Source organism: Bicyclus anynana, chromosome 4 (assembly GCF_947172395.1).
Source record: "Bicyclus anynana chromosome 4, ilBicAnyn1.1, whole genome shotgun sequence".
In the NCBI taxonomy this organism is placed as follows: Eukaryota; Metazoa; Arthropoda; class Insecta; order Lepidoptera; family Nymphalidae; genus Bicyclus; species Bicyclus anynana.
This window is the reverse complement of record NC_069086.1, coordinates 6,229,764-6,246,396: the sequence shown is the minus strand read 5'-3', so window position 1 is coordinate 6,246,396 and position 16,633 is coordinate 6,229,764. Positions and strand designations below refer to the sequence as shown.

General features: G+C 39.4%; 2 protein-coding genes across 2 annotated transcripts; one reads left to right on the top strand and one right to left on the bottom strand.

The window, feature by feature from the left end:
* Nucleotides 1-4,797: 4,797 nt before the first annotated feature.
* On the bottom strand, nt 4,798-6,192 carry LOC128199929 (collagen alpha-5(IV) chain-like). Its single transcript, XM_052891576.1, has one exon. The coding sequence runs from the start codon at nt 6,190-6,192 to the stop codon at nt 4,798-4,800; it is 1,395 nt and encodes a 464-aa protein (XP_052747536.1).
* Nucleotides 6,193-6,286: 94 nt separating this feature from the next.
* LOC112058467 (integumentary mucin C.1-like) lies at nt 6,287-15,684 on the top strand. The gene is made up of 8 exons (XM_052891575.1): nt 6,287-6,314; nt 7,162-7,329; nt 7,457-7,932; nt 9,867-10,011; nt 12,839-13,006; nt 13,303-13,631; nt 15,034-15,188; nt 15,536-15,684. Exons 1-8 carry the CDS (start codon nt 6,287-6,289, stop codon nt 15,600-15,602), a joined length of 1,536 nt encoding a protein of 511 aa, XP_052747535.1. The 3' UTR covers nt 15,603-15,684.
* The last annotated feature ends 949 nt before the right edge of the window (nt 15,685-16,633 follow it).

Here is a 16,633-nt window from a genome sequence, read left to right as displayed (position 1 = left end):
GTACATTCTCGTTATAAATTGTAGTTATCTAGCACTTAAATACTCTCTGAGTTAAAAAACAACTGCGGATGCTCGAACATGGTGAAACTATTACTTGTTGACTACGGAACCTTAAAAAAGAGGGGTCACCCTGAACAGTAATTCGGAATTTCTTTGTTATCTTATTCTTGGCAGTTCAGAGATAAAGATAAGTATCTGAGTATATAGGCTTAGAAACGTTATATTCCTTAGTACTTGTTTTATGTCCCTTTAAAAGGAGGGACGTACATACACACGTCTCATCGCCTAAATTACCAGTCAAGTAAATATTTAACTCAGGTTGGTACCTAAATAATAAATATTTCTTTTTGGTCGAGCTTAATAAATTTATTGCTTTCGAACCATTGCGCTTATAGCCAAGACATCATTGATCGTCAACATTGAAGTCCTAGTTTCTTTGAGATAAGTAAAGTCGCCATTAGATGCAAGGGGGCTATATATTATTATATTCACGACTGGTCGAAAATATCTTTATTTAATACTAGCTGACACCGCGCGGTTTCACCCGCATGGTTCTTGTCCCCGTAAGAGTACGGGATATAGCCTTCCTTCCACTGTAAGAATATTTCAAATCGGACTAGTAGTTCCTGAGATTTGTTTGCGTTCAATCACTGAAACACAAACAAACAAACTCTTCAGCTTTATATATTAGTATAGATATAGAAAATATTATTTTTAAGCTACTTTTGTATTATATGAAAATTTGTTGCAAGTAGGTCGCTGTTCAAAATTTAAACCTAATTTGTTTTTTAGAGGTCAACAATGAAACCCCGAGGGTTGGTGTTATCGCTGTGCCTCAGCGTACTAACGGCGGGCGCGCACTCCACACTCCTTCTGACACCACATGAGCAGCTGGTGGTTGCTAGCGGACATCCAATAGTGCGCAGGGTAAGTTACGTTAATAACAATAACAAGTTATTAAAAAATTTTAATAAAAAAAATTCAACTGACTTCCAACTATAAAATTAATCTAAACTAAAAAGCAAAAAATAACATCTTACCTATGTGCTACCTTCTGATCAGTTTGAAGGCGGTGCCAAGCCAATGATGTTTTAATTCAAGCCGTTTAAATTACAAAATTTCTGTAGTTCTTTCAGAAACGGCTTTAATTAAAACATAACACTGGATTGGCACCGCCTTCAAACTGATCAGAAGGTAGCACATAGGTAAGATGTTATTTTTTGCTTTTTAGTTTAGATTAATTTTAGAGTTGGAAGTCGGTTGAATTTTTTTTATTAAAATTTTTATTTTTTAATTTTTAGTGTTAGCATACCTACTGAGTGTGAACAAAAATTAATAAGCAATTAGCTAAAACGTTATTTTCTTCCTACGAACCGTCAAGGAGTTCCCTTAACTGTCCTTCGTCTTCATCACCAGACCCCTAATACAGTCACAACCCATCTAGGTGGAAAGTTCTCATGAATACAAATTTATCAAGTCCAAACACAAGGTAACTACTGCGAACCGTTGAGGAGTTCTCATAACTGTCCCTCGTCTTCATCACCAGACCCTTAATACAGTCACAACCCATCTAGGTGGAAAGTTCTCATCAATACAAATTTATCAAGTCCAAACACGAGGTAACTACTGCGAACCATTGAGGAGTTCTCTTAACTGTCCCTCGTCTTCATCACCAGACCCTTAATATAGTCACAACCCATCTAGGTGCAAAGCTCTCATCAATACAAATTAATCAAGCCCAAACAAAAGGTAACTGCTGTAAATGGTTGACGAGTTCCATTGTCTGTGTTTCGGCTCCATCATCAGACCAACTCCAGACCTTCATAAAATTGTAGTGGTTTAAAATATCTTATGGAAACACTAACAAACGCACAAGCCGTCTTTACAATTTTCCAAAGTTCCCCTCGATTTCTCCAGGATGCCATCACCAGATCCTGACATGAAAAAAATGGGACCACCCTGGAATCAAACCCTTCAAAACAAAAAAAGAATTTTCAAAATCGGCCCATAAATGACGGAATTATCGCTGGACATACATAAAAAAAAAAAGAAGTCTTTTAAAAATAGATTTCATATTTTGCGATTTTTAACCGACTTCAAAAAGGAGGAGGTTCTCAATTCGGTCGGTATTTTTTTTTTATGTATGTACACCGATTACTCAAAGACGCCTGGAACGATTTCAAAAATTCTTTTTTGTTTGAAACGGTATAGTCTCCATTTGGTCCCATTGCCATCATGTCAAGATCTGGTGATGGAATCTTGGAGAAATTGAGGGGAACTGACGAAAATTATATGGGTGTCTAGTGTGTTCGTAAACTTTTCCATTTAGTACTTTTAAGCACTACAATTTCATGAAGGTTTAAAGTCGATCTGATGATGGAGCCATAAAACAGACGAGAGAACTCCTCGGCGATTTACAGCAGTTACCTTGTGTTTGGGCTTGATTAATTCGTATTGCTGAGAACTTTCTACCTATATGAGTTGTGTCTGTTATTAGGGGTCTGATGATGAAGATCAAGGTCAATTAAGGGAACTCCTTAACGGTTTACGGTAGCTACCTTGTGCTTGGGCTTGATTAATTTGTATTGCTGAGAATTTTGTACCAAAATGGGTTGTGACTGTCATTAGGGGTCTGATGTATTCGTTTGAGATGAATTTTTACACTAAAAATGGAAAATAATAAAAATTTTAATAAAAAAAAATACAACCGACTTCAAAACGTAAAAACGTACCCACTAAACTAAAAAGCGAAAAATAACATCATAATATGTTCTACCTGCTGATCAGTATGAAGGCGGTGCTTAGCCGGTGTTGTCTTAATTTAAGCCATTTTTGACAGGACCACATGAAACAACACTGTCTGCAAAATCTAAATCTATAAAATATTCTCACATGGCTTGAATAAAAATAACAAGTAATTAAAATAGATTTCATATTTTGCGATTTTATATGAACGTATTTTTAGAAATACCCTTTTTTTCTATATAGGGTATTACGCCTACTAATACTTGTGTGCAAATCTTGAATAAAAATATAATAATATTGCGACTAAAAAGGTCTGCTTATTTTATTCCAGAGTGTAGATTCGTCGCTCTTTATGTTAAGCTTGATATCTCATTTTGTTTAAGTACCAATTCGTAACACCACTGACGTCACTCGAAGTAGTCAAGCAGAATGAAACGGAAGCTGTTGATGTTGAATCTGTAGATAAACTAAGTAAGTAACTATTCTACCTAATTGTTTATCATATTTTAGAATTCAAATATCATTGTGATCTACTTCCACGTCCAAGTTAGTAACCGACCAAGCGCGAGTAGGACTCGCGCACGAAGGGTTCCGTATCTACAAAAACGTTAAATATTGCCTATGACACTTGACACTCACGACTACCAAAAAGTGCCTAACGCAGATAAAATAACCTTTTTATTTTTTTAGTGACGTTAGAAAGACATCTACCACCTTCTCCGCCTGTAAAAGTGCCGCCATCACCGTGGTCAAACAATGGCGATGTATTCGCCATAGGAAATAGACCATATGAAGGACCTTACAATTACAACTATCCGAACTGGTATTATGGTATGAAATGAAATTAATTTTAAATTAATGGAAAATCCCAAAATAACTACTGCATGTAATTAATTACCATTATAATTAATCTAATCTATCTACTATTATAATTATGTAAGTACTATAATCTACTATTGTGAGGAGATCCGCAGTAGAACCAAAGTCACCGACATAGCTCAACGAGTCGCAAAACTGAAGTGGCAATGGGCAGGGCACATAGTTCGAAGAGCCGATGGACGTTGGGGTCCCAAGCTACTGGAATGGCGACCTCGCACTAGACCAGGTGGACTGCCAACAGACATCAAGCGAGTCCCAGGGATTCACTGGATGCAGACGGCTCAGGATCGTGATGTTTGGAAGTCCCTACAAAAGGCCTATAGGCCTGTCCTGCAGTGGACGTCCATCGGCTGATATGATGATGATGACTATTATGAGTTACTAGCACACGCCCGTGACTTCGTCCGTATATAGAGCAGCCGGGGATGATATTTTATCCCCATATTTTTACGGGAACGGGAACCAGTGGGTGATACCGCGCAGCGTCTGCTAGTAACTTCTGAACTGACTCAAGGCATAGACTGTGGCTACCACCTTACCGGCAAAGACGTACCGTCCAGTAATTTAGCGTACCAGTACGATGCCGCGTAGAAACCGTCGGAGGCGTCCGTAGGAATGTGCCTCTTCCAAGTAGGCCCACTTCCATCTTCGGCTGCAAAATAATGCATTGTTTTAGAACAATTTTAATTACTTTAGTATAAAGTTAATATCTTTCTAGGCTTTTTTTTAGAACTTTTAAAACCCGAGTATGCCCCTAAATATGATATAGTTTTAAATTTTAACGTAATTTTAACCGATTACACAGCGCACGCAACGGAAGCTCTCTAGAGGAAAATTTTCCCCTTTTTACCACACTTTTCACTGATGCCCGCACCTATTGGTCGTGGCGTGATATAACTATGACACTCACAAATACAGTGGCTTTCTACTATTAGTATATTTTTACTTTATAGTATTTGTTTATTATTCTCTTATAGGACCAGGCCAAACAGGGATGTTTGTGGGACCGGGCCAACCGTGGATGTCAGCAGGACCGGGCCAACCGTGGATGTCAGCAGGACCGGGCCAACCGTGGATGTCAGCAGGACCGGGCCAGCCAGGGATATCAGCAGTACCGGGCCATCCGTGGATGTCAGCAGGACCAGGCCAGCCGGGGATGTCAGCAGGGCCGGGTCAGCCGGGGATATCAACAAGACCAGGCCAACCATGGATGTCAGCAGGACCAGGCCAGCCGTGGATGATAGCAAGACCGAGCCAACCAGGGATGTCAGCAGGACCGGGCCAATCAGGGATATCTGCAGGACCGAACCAGCCAGGGATATCAGCAGAACCGGGCCAGCCGGGGATGTCAGCACAACCGAGCCAGCCTGGTATGTCAGCAAGACCGGGCCGACCGGGAATGTCAGCAGGACCAAGCCAGCCAGGGATGTCAGCAGTACCGGGCCAGCCGGGGATGTTAGCAGGACCGGGCCAACCGTGGATGTCAGCAGGACCGGGCCAGCCGGGGATGTCAGCAGGACCGGGCCAGCCGGGGATGTTAGCAGGACCGGGCCAGCCGGGGATGTCAGCAGGACCGGGCCAGCCGGGGATGTTAGCAGGACCGGGCCAGCCGGGGATGTCAGCAGGACCGGGCCAGCCGGGGATGTTAGCAGGACCGGGCCAGCCGGGGATGTCAGCAGGACCGGACCAGCCGAGGATGTCAGCAGGACCGGGCCAACCGTGGATGTCAGCAAGACCGAGCCAACCAGGGATGTCAGCAGGACCGGGCCAGTCAGGGATATCAGCAGGACCAAACCAGCCAGGGATGTCAGCAGAACCGGGCCAGTCGGGGATGTCAGCACAACCGAGCCAGCCTGGTATGTCAGCAAGACCGGGCCGACCGGGAATGTCAGCAGGACCAAGCCAGCCAGGGATATCAGCAGTACCGGGCCAGCCGGGGATATCAGCAGGACCGGGCCAACCGTGGATGTCAGCAGGACCGGGCCAGCCGGGGATGTCAGCAGGGCCGGGCCAGCCGGGGATGTCAGCAGGACCGGGCCAGCCGGAGATGTCAGCACAACCGAGCCAGCCTGGTATGACAGCAAGACCGGGCCGACCGGGAATGTCAGCAGGACCAAGCCAGCCAGGGATGTCAGCAGTACCGGGCCAGCCGGGGATGTTAGCAGGACCGGGCCAACCGTGGATGTCAGCAGGACCGGGCCAGCCGGGGATGTCAGCAGGACCAGGCCAGCCGGGGATGTCAGCAGGACCGGGCCTGCCGGGGATGTCAGCAGGACCGGGCCAGCCGGGGATGTCAGCAGGACCAGGCCAGCCGGGGATGTCAGCAGGACCGGGCCAGCCGGGGATGTCAGCAGGACCGGGCCAACCGTGGATGTCAGCAGGACCGGGCCAGCCGGGGATGTCAGCAGGACCAGGCCAGCCGGGGATGTCAGCAGGACCGGGCCAACCGTGGATGTCAGCAGGACCGGGCCAGCCGGGGATGATAGCAGGCCCGGACCAACCGTGGATGTCAGCAGGACCGGGCCAGCCGGGGATGTTCCAGCATGGCGGTAAGTTCGAGCTTACCATCTTTAGCTTTCCATACTTTTATATTTTTTTCCGGTAAAAAATCCCTCCGGACTTCTGCTGGCAGGCAGGGCATGTCCAACTTGCACGGACTAATATGAACCCTCCAACTCCTAGGTCACCACGTAATCGCCTTGCATTATTTTGTGCTGACTGGTCACTTATCATTCCTCGCGTTCTTTTTTTTCTTGCCACTTTCTTATGTCTCTCCGAACTATTGTCGTTTGGTGCATGTTTTATTTGTGCCACTTGTCTTCGCTCGCTAACATATTATATTTTGATTAAATCATACGGATGCTAAGAGAAATAACTAATATTATTAACAATTACTAGCCAATAGCTAACAAACGGAAAACACCTAAATAACAACCACGTGCTATTTTAATTATTATAACCTATAAATAAATAAAATGAAATTCGTTTATTTTAGTTTTTAAAATAACATAACAGCGAGTTTGGAACCTTCTTTTAGGAGTAGACCTCTGTACTAGAAGACTCTGCTCTTCAAGTGAAATTACAGATTTCAATGTACATTACTAGATTAATAGGTTATTTTGCACGTGTGTGTGTCTGTAATAACCTAACTATCTATTCTTATTATTGTACCCATGTACCGAATCGTAAATCTATGATTGTACCAGCGGACGCTGATCACTTAAACCCTACACCCAGGTCACAAGCCCCGCAGCTTTTCTCTCTGCCATAATTTTGTTCAACATTTTTGTTTTTATCTTAAAACATTTATGTAGCGACTGTGTGTTATAAAAGAATATTCATTCTAATCCTTCTAGTGTGTATTATCTTGAGTAAATCGACATATTAACTTTAGGCGTATCCCACAAAAACAAAGTTACAATACAAATGTGATCATCATTAAAATTATAACGGTTATTTGTTTTAATAGTTGTGAATTTCATGCTTTGTGTACTTATATTGCACAAACTTTTTGAATCATCGCCATTTATTATGCAGTACCTCCGTACCGAGAGTATTACGAGTGGTTCGGTTCAACGCCAGTGCTAGTGAGACGTCCGCTGTTGCCGGCAGCCAGCACGCGAGTGCCTTCGTGCTCATGTACATGTGGTTCAAACACACACTACGGCAACGATGACTACTGGAGGTCATTGCTCTCTATTTACGGTACGTAAATATAGTATTTGCTATAAAATTAGTAGACCTAGGATGCGTCATGAGATAATTTTCATATAATAATAATAATTTAGTTGATTTATAAATACCTACGTCTAACAGATTTTTTTTCAATCAGGCCCAACTTCTACTAAGAGTACTACGAAACAAGCTCCCACCACTATTAGAAGTACTGCAATACAAGCTCCCACCACTACAACGAGCACTACTACACAAGCTTCTACCTCAACTACGAGCACTACGACACAAGCTCCTACTTCTACTACGAGTACTACGACACAAGCTCCTACCACTAGTACGAGCACTACGACACAAGCTCCTACCACTAGTACGAGCACTACGACACAAGCTCCTACTTCTACTACGAGTACTACGACACAAGCTCCTACTTCTACTACGAGTACTACGACACAAGCTCCTACCATTACTTCTACCGTAAACATCACTACTCTATCTTCTGCAGAATTAGTCGATTACTATTACTTGGAACACTATCCATGGGCAGCATCACTATTGAACGCAAATGCTGATGCTCTTACAGTGCTCGGAGAAAATGGTGAAAAAGTCAATCTGAAGCTTACCACCAAATACGGAGTAAGTACATCAACATTCATCATGGTGTTTAATGAACCAATCTATTAAAATTTATGTACCAATCTATACATGAGTTTTGGATCATTTTTTAGAAGACTGAACAAAGATATGGCCCATTTGAATTTAACATTTGATGTCCTATAACAATGAAACACGTCGTAGGGGGGCGTTCATAAATTACGTGAGGTGTTTTTTCGAAATTTCTGACCCTCCCCCCCCCCTTGGTGAGATGTCGTGAGATTTTTTTCAACCCACTCCCCCCATCCCCCAATCTCACGTGAGATTTTTCAAAATGTGGGTTTCTTACGTAAAAGTGTTAGATTATTACTATTGTAAAAAGAAAAGAAAATTTGCTTCGTGTTTTTATTTACGACTAGTTAAGACTAGTAATCAATATTGCTGAGAGTTTAATTATAAGTATAATAAAATTTAACAATAGAATATTTTCGTATATATTTTAAATATATTTTTAGCCATTTATTTTTTAAAATATATCTTGAATATAACTAAAATATATTAAAAATATATTATATATATTATAAAATATATATGAAAACCGGCCAAAAATTAGTTATTAAAAATATATTTACTATACATATTTTATATATTTTTTTATAGATTTTTAATATATTTAAAATACATTTTTTTTGTACTTCGAAATATATATTTTTTACATTTTTTTTCATGAGGGATGGTGATTGTAGAGTCAGTAAATGTATAACGTCGAGGTATAAATGAAATTTTTTTTTTTAGAACGAATTAGGAAATGATCTTAATCGTATTACGATTACGCTTAAGATTAAATCTTAAGCATGTACAATCTGGATTAAATTTACCAAAATAGTATATTTTTTTTTTGTTTCATTCAGAAAAAAAATTACGTGATATTTGCCGAGACCCCCCCTCCCTCCAATGTAAGATTAGATGAGATTTGACTCGACCCCCTCCCCCCCTAAAACATCTCACGTAATTTATGAACGCCCCCTAGGATATTACATGTCGAATAATTCGCTGCCTTACAATGTTAAGCTTACGAGGTTGATAAACTTCGTGTGCCTGTAATAGGGTAGTTGACTCATATCAAATTTAATATAAACAATATTAGTTTCGTGTAGTACATGGAATAAGGGTCTGAAATATATCGATATCATTAAAAGTTAAGGATTTTTATAAAAGTTAATTACGTCAAAAACGCTGTCGTCCATTTTGTGACGTCACAATGTTACTTGATGTACTAACGTCATACTAATATTTTTGACAAAGCCCCGTTAGGATTTGTTAGAGTGACGTCATGAAACAGATAAAATATAAACCATCATGGCCGACAGCGCTTTGGCTCGTATATTGTCAAAAATATATATTTAGTAATTGAAATTTTTAAGAGTAGTTTATTGTTCCACCGCTAAAAGCGAAAAAAAGTAAATAACAATTTATTCTTCCAATCATTTAATCTACCAAAAGTGATCGGACCCCATGACGCTTTAGTAACTGCAAATTTAGCAGTCTCCCCTACTATTGTATGTATCTTACGAGTATATTGTGTGCAATAAAGTTTTTCTTCGTCGTATATAATACGTACAATGTCTCGCTATAACTTAAAGACGGCTTGACGGATTGTAACAATTCTTTTGTATAGTTTTGCATGCTCACCTGCCTCTGTAACCAGTGGCACGTCGATTCTCTATCTACGATCGCAAACGCTTCGAAGACTAGAAAAATGTATGGGAATGACAGATCTTGATCACGTGACCTGTCGTTAGCAAATGTCATTCCTATACATTTTTCTAGTTTTCGAAGTGTTTGCGATCGTAGAAAGAGAATCGACGTGCTACTTGGCTACAGGGGCTTAAGAAGAAAATGATAAGAAAGCAAGCAGGTGGTCAGAAGTCCACCGGGTCAGTTATTTACTAATAATATAAAATATGTTTGAACAGACGGTTCTAGAGGTTAAAAGAACGCCCAAATGTGACGATAAAGGGACAAATAAGTTCGGCCATAAACTCAAATGCGTGTACATCTCGAGGTGCGAAGACGCTGCCAGCATATCAGAGGACTATCAGAAGAACTACTGCGTTATCGGTGACGGGTAATATTCAATTAATATAATATAATAATAGCCTTAATAGCTACCTTAGCCTTACGCCGTGATAGCCCAGTGGATATGACCTCTGCCTCCGATTCCGGAGGGTGTGGGTTCGAATCCGGTCTGGGGCATGCATCTCCAATTTTTCAGTTGTGTGCATTTTAAGAAATTAAATATCACGTGTTTCAAACGGTGAAGGAAAACATCGTGAGGAAACCAGAGAATTTTCTTAATTCTCTGCGTGTGTGTAGTCTGCCAATCCGCATTGGGCCAGCGTGGTGGACTATTGGCCTAACCCCTCTCATTCTGAGAGGAGACTCGAGCTCAGCAGTGAGCCGAATATGGGTTGATAATGATGTTGATAGAATAGCTTAACGGCGGGGGCGTAGCTACCGCCGTATCAACCGTATAAATGATTTACCCCCCCTCCCCCCCCTTTAAAAGTTTTAAAGGCCCCCTTACTTATTACATATTAAAATGTAATTCACAATCTCGCTTTATCTTGTGCTTCATGGCGAAACAAATATGAAAAATACCCAGTTTACGTCAAAAATTATAATCAAAAAAATCAATCTCTTTTTTCTCGGGTCAAGCGCGCTCAAAAGTAGGAAATATCCTACATACTACACTCTTAATTGTTTTAAGCAAGCATTTTTGTTTCTTTTGTATAGAAATATTTACCCTTTATTTGAGCACCTCCTACTAATTTTGATACAGGCAACAGTAAAAAAAACAGCTAGTTAGTAACAACTTTAAATAACCTTGTTATTGATAAAAGTTGGGAGGAAGGTAACGTAACAAAAGTTGTTACTAACCAGATGTTATTTTTACTGTTGATTAATTAATAGGTATACAACATAACAGTCTCGTTCCGACGTTCAGAAATTTTTATTTCCTGGTAACTCAGTTAGCTACCAGAATCAAGAGTTTTCGTAAATAAAAAAGTTGATTGTCTCATCAAGATGCAGCTACTCACGAAAAATTAACTTGTTAGTAATGAGGTGTATAAAATGTTCTACGGATCCCTGAACTCGTTCAATTCACGTAGATATTTAACTTCTTGTCGCCTTTTCAACCTCTTTAAAAAAGCCTCTTTCTAAGTATATAGAAGCTTCTTGGTATTAATTTAAATATATTCAACTTTTTCATTTTCAATTTGCGAAAACGTGATGATTTTGAAAGTATGATTGTTTGTTACTCTTTCACGCCTCGGCTACTAAACCGAATCACCTGAAATTTGAGGTAGAGATAGATTATAGTCTTGATTAACACATAAGCTATTTTTTATCCCAAAAAAATCCACGGATTCCTGAGATTTGCGAAAACGTGATGATTTTGATAGTATGAATGTTTGTTACTCTTTCACGCCTCGACTACAGAACCGAATCACGTAAAATTTGAAGTAGAGATAGATTATAGTCTGGATTGACACATAGGCTACTTTTTATTCGAGAAAAATCCATGGTTCCTGAGTTGTGACTATAATAATATCGTGTTTTTCTATTTCAGGTATGCTGGAATCTGCTGTGATGATCAAGAAATAGGCGTTCTCGATCTCGATAATTATAGTGATGATTATTACACATAGATTATAATAATATATTATTATTGAATGTTTATTTAAGTTAATAGCAGTTTTTATGTAATAAATGTCATTATTTAAAATAAAATGGTAGTATTACGTTGGTATTTTTTTCAGTTATACTGAGATTTCGATGTTAAGGCGGAGGTATACGTGAATTCGGCGTCAATATGGGTACATCGTTCGCATTTTCTCTGTAAACTTATCCAGAAAACTCTGAAGAAATATATGTTGATCTACACAAACATACAATAAGGATGTAGGAAGATATATCCATACGAATATTGTAAATAAATGTATATCTGTGTATTATTTGTGTCTCTCTGGTGTCTTACATGTCTCGGACAAAAATCTGTTTAAAAATGAATTTTTGTAAGAACAAAAACATTATAAAAGACTAGCAGACGCCGCGTGGTTTGACACGCGTGGTTATATGGTTATGGTGGAATAACGTTTTAATGCGTCCAACCGTTTTTGAGACAGAGGTCAAAGACCCAACAGAGCTCTATACTATTCGTATTTTTTTTTTCTAACTGTAATACAAAGCCAACCTTCATCAGGAGCTGGCGGTAATATTGTTCGTATTGACTTCAGAAATTCATTTGCATTACCCACCTCAATTCCTGAGACTTTAACAGTGGAATTCATAGACGTTGTAGGGGCACCCTCAATAGTTGGATCATTCACCTGCTAAGTGTCAAATTCTCAAACAAATAGTGGTTAAATTCGACACTCAGCGGATGAATGATCCCCTGGGGGTGTCCCTAAACGACTATGAATTCCGCTGTAAATCATGTCCTAATTATTTTTGAACCTGGTAATAAGCACGATTGAAACTGATGTGCTTGTCAGTGGCAAATTCGACAACTGGATATGTATTCAATTACTCATATACATGTATGTTATATTTGTCAGCAGACGAACTATTCCGTTAACATCTCCTATTATGATATCTTCACTAACTTTATGTCAGCAGGTTGGCGTATCCTTTCAAATGGTTAGCGTAATCTTTGACATGCATCGCGAATATTTTAAAATAATAGTTAAAAAGTAATTCTACTAGTGTTTATAATATTGATAGGTAACATAGTCGACATATTGACATTTTACAAATTTCCTACAAAATACATAATATTGTCATTTCTTAATATTTTTTTTGCCCTCTTTTGTTTTAATAGTTGTCGAATTCATTCTTTGTGTACTAATTTTGGACTAATCCTTTGTTTCGTCTCCATGTGCAGTGACCTCGTACCAAGAGTATTACGAGTGGTTCGGTTCAACACCAGTACTAGTGAGACGTCCGCTGTTGCCGGCAGCCAACACACGACTGCCTTCGTGCTCATGTACATGTGATTCAAACACACACTACGGTAACGATGACTACTGGAGGTCGTTACTCTCTAAATATGGTACGTAAAAATTGTATTTGAGAGCCGTGATAACCCAGTGGATATGGTCTCCCTCAGATTCCGGAGAGCGTAGGCTCGAATCCGGTCCGGGGTATGCACCTCCAATTTTTCAGTTATATGCATTTTAAGAAATTAAATATTACGTGTCTCAATCGGTGAAGGATAATCATCGTGATGGTCGCATGTCAGATCTACGGTGCCATGAAGTTGTGAAAAAATCTAACTTCTTAATTTATATAAAAAAGGTACAAACGTTTATTTTTTAATTAAAACGAATGGTTTTTATTTTTAATCAGGCCCAACCACGACTTCTACATCTTCTACTACGAGCACTACGACGCGACCTTCTACCATTAATACGACCACAACGACACAAACTCCTACCACGAGCACGAGCACAACGACACAAGCTCCTACCACTAGCACGACCACTACGACAACGGGTCCTACCACTAATTCTACCACAAGCACTACAACACAAGCTCCTCCAACAGTTTCAATCAGTGACTATTACTTGGAAGACTTTCCGTGGGTGGCATCACTACTCAACGCAAGTGCTAATGCTCTGACTGTACTCGGATCAAATGGTGAAAAACTCAATCTGAAGATTACCAAAAATCCTGCCGTAAGTACATTACAATGGTGCTCTATAAAAACTTATGTCATCATCAACATTATTAACAGCCGATGGACGTCCACTGGACATGGACCTGTTGCATGGACTACCAAACACCAGCAGCTCCCTGCAATCCGCTTAATGTCCTCGGTCCACCTAGTGGGGTATTGACCAACACTGCGCTATCCGGTGTGGCATTCCAGCATCTTAGCACCCCAACGAACATCGGCTTTTCAAATGAGCCTTTTAATAAGACCCATAGTTAGCGACTAAGCCAAGAGAACTTATGAACTTATATGAATTTTGGATATTTCTTTACGTGACTGAACAAATAGGAGACTGAATGATTGAACACCTCACAGGACATGATCACATGTCGAATAATGCGCTGCTTTGCACTATTATCTATATCTGCTTATCGTGTTGGTGAACGACCCCTCAGTGTTTACTCATCCGTATTGCGATTTACTATTAGTTTTTCTCAAGCTTAAGGCCCCCTTCCCGCGGCATGATGTAGACGAAATACACCAGTATTCTTAAGTAACTTAAGAACGAGAGCCTAATATTGATTCCGAGGTGCAACAGAATAGACGCGTTTGTACGCTTGGCTGTCCAAAGTATTTTTAGCATACGCCTCTAGCACCACATCTTGAACGTATCTTTTCTATGCTCTATTACTCTTGTCTTTATGGTCTACGTTTCTATTCTGTACTAAAGTCGGACGGACAAGGTGATTTTTAGCATAGATATGCATGTCTCTGTTCGTTCGGGCATGTAAATGCATTCTTGGCCATTGCGGTGCGTTTCTTAACCATACATACCTGAGATCCGAGACAGACATACTTCTCCACGATATCAACAGATGGTATGATGTTAGTGTTGAGTAGTTTTCTCGCTTTGTCAACTATCATAAGTTGTGTCTTGCTTTTTGTTTAAATCAAGCCCAACTCCCGAATCTCTATTTTCAACTTTTGTAAAAAATTCTTTATGTCTTCCACTGATGTAGTGATGAGAACAGTATTATCAGCGTACCTGAGGTTGCATATCCACTTTTCACCAATAGGCAAGCCTCCTTCCCAATTTTAACAATACATTACGTATTATATATTCTCCATAAACATTAAAAACCATTGGTGAAGTGATACAACCCTGCCGCATACCTTTATTTGTAGCAAGTACATCATAGCATATCTATTATTGCTGTAGAGATTTTGAATGAGATCGATAAGGTGTTTAGGTACTCCTATTTCCTCCAGTACTGCCAACAATCTGGCCCATATCACACAATCGAACGCTTTTGAGAAGTCGATGATTTTTCGCCTGTTATTGTCGTTCTTCCCATTTATACCCCAAGCTAGTCACTAATAATAAAAAGAATAATAAAGACTTATTGATAAATCTGTTTTCACAGCCGCTTTCAGACATTAGAAAAGAATACGTGTGTCACCATATGGGGAAGAATAAAGACGGCTATAAATTCACCTGTGTGTACATCAATCGGTGCACAGAAGCTAAGAGCATCACTCCTGACGACTACCAGAAGTTGTACTGCGCTGTCGATGACGGGTAATACTACTAAATTCAAAAGTTTAATTTAATTTATTGTTATAGAATATTTTGTTAGTTTTGTTGTTATTTTATAAAAAATGTGTAGGTATATTTATTAATTTAATTAATACATTTTATTTTTATGACTATTTGATAAACAATACTTTTATATGTATTATTACATTTTAAATGTACTTAATTATGTAGGTATGTTTAAAAGTTCAAGACTTTTAAACTTTTAAACATAGGAGACGTATATGTCGGAGGATTAGATAGTAGCGCCGTCTTACATTAATTAGAGTAACTAATTAAGTGATGATTGATAGTGATACTTTGTGTGTTTTTTGATACTGTATTTTTTTCAGGTATGCTGGAATCTGCTGTATTGATCCAGAAATAAGCATTTACGATTACGAATACGAAGAGGAATGATGACAAATTTGATAATACATATTTCATACAACACCTAATTAAATAATAACTGTAATGTTTTTACTGTAGGTACTGTAACCTAATTAAATTATTATTTTTTTTATATTATTACTTGTAAAAGTTGTTAGTATTTTTATGTATAATATGATCAATACATATAAATAAAATTTAACTGTCTGTAATTTCCAACTAACTGTGTTTTTTTTCAAGTTACACGATTGTTACTAACACAATACTAACACATAATTAAACTTTTAAGCTATTGCATAACTTTTATCGCGGGCTTTGAGCGTGACTGAATCAAGAAATTCCGTAACGAAAATAAACCTAACAACCAAGCCGTGCATCAAATTAACACATTTCGACGTTATCATATCGACTCACCTGGACAACAGGTGTGAAACTAAGGTTCAAAACTTAATAAATCAGAGTTCTCAACGTAAAGATTTTTTTTATTTCTTTATTTATTTATTGATAATTGTTTGTTTGTTTGCATTGGATAGGCTCCAAAATACTGAACCGATTTGAAAAATTCTTTCTCTGTTGGGAAGCTGCACAATCCCAGAGTGCTGTAGGCTATATTTTATCCCCATATTCTTACAGGAAAGGAAACCATGCAGGTGAAACCGCGCCGCGTCTGCTTGTGTGCAATAAAGTGGTTAAAATAAAATAAAAGGAATGGTTCCCGCGAGATTTGTGAAAACAGAATTTGGTGAAAAATTTGGTGACTAATTTTGTTTTAAAGAGTTTTAATGCGTTTAACCGTTTTTAAGATAGAAGGCAAAGACCCAACAACTTTGACGGATGGCGCAGTGGATTACAAAACGGAGGTCCTGGGTTCGATCCCCGGCTGGGCAGATTGAGATTTTCTTAATTGGTCCAGGTCTGGCTGGTGGGAGGCTTCGGCTGTGGCTAGTTACCACCCTACCGGCAAAGACGTACCGCCAAGCGATTTAGCGTTCCGGTATGATGTCGTGTAGAAACCGAAAGGAGTGTGGATTGTCATCCTCTTACCAAGTTAGCCCATTTCC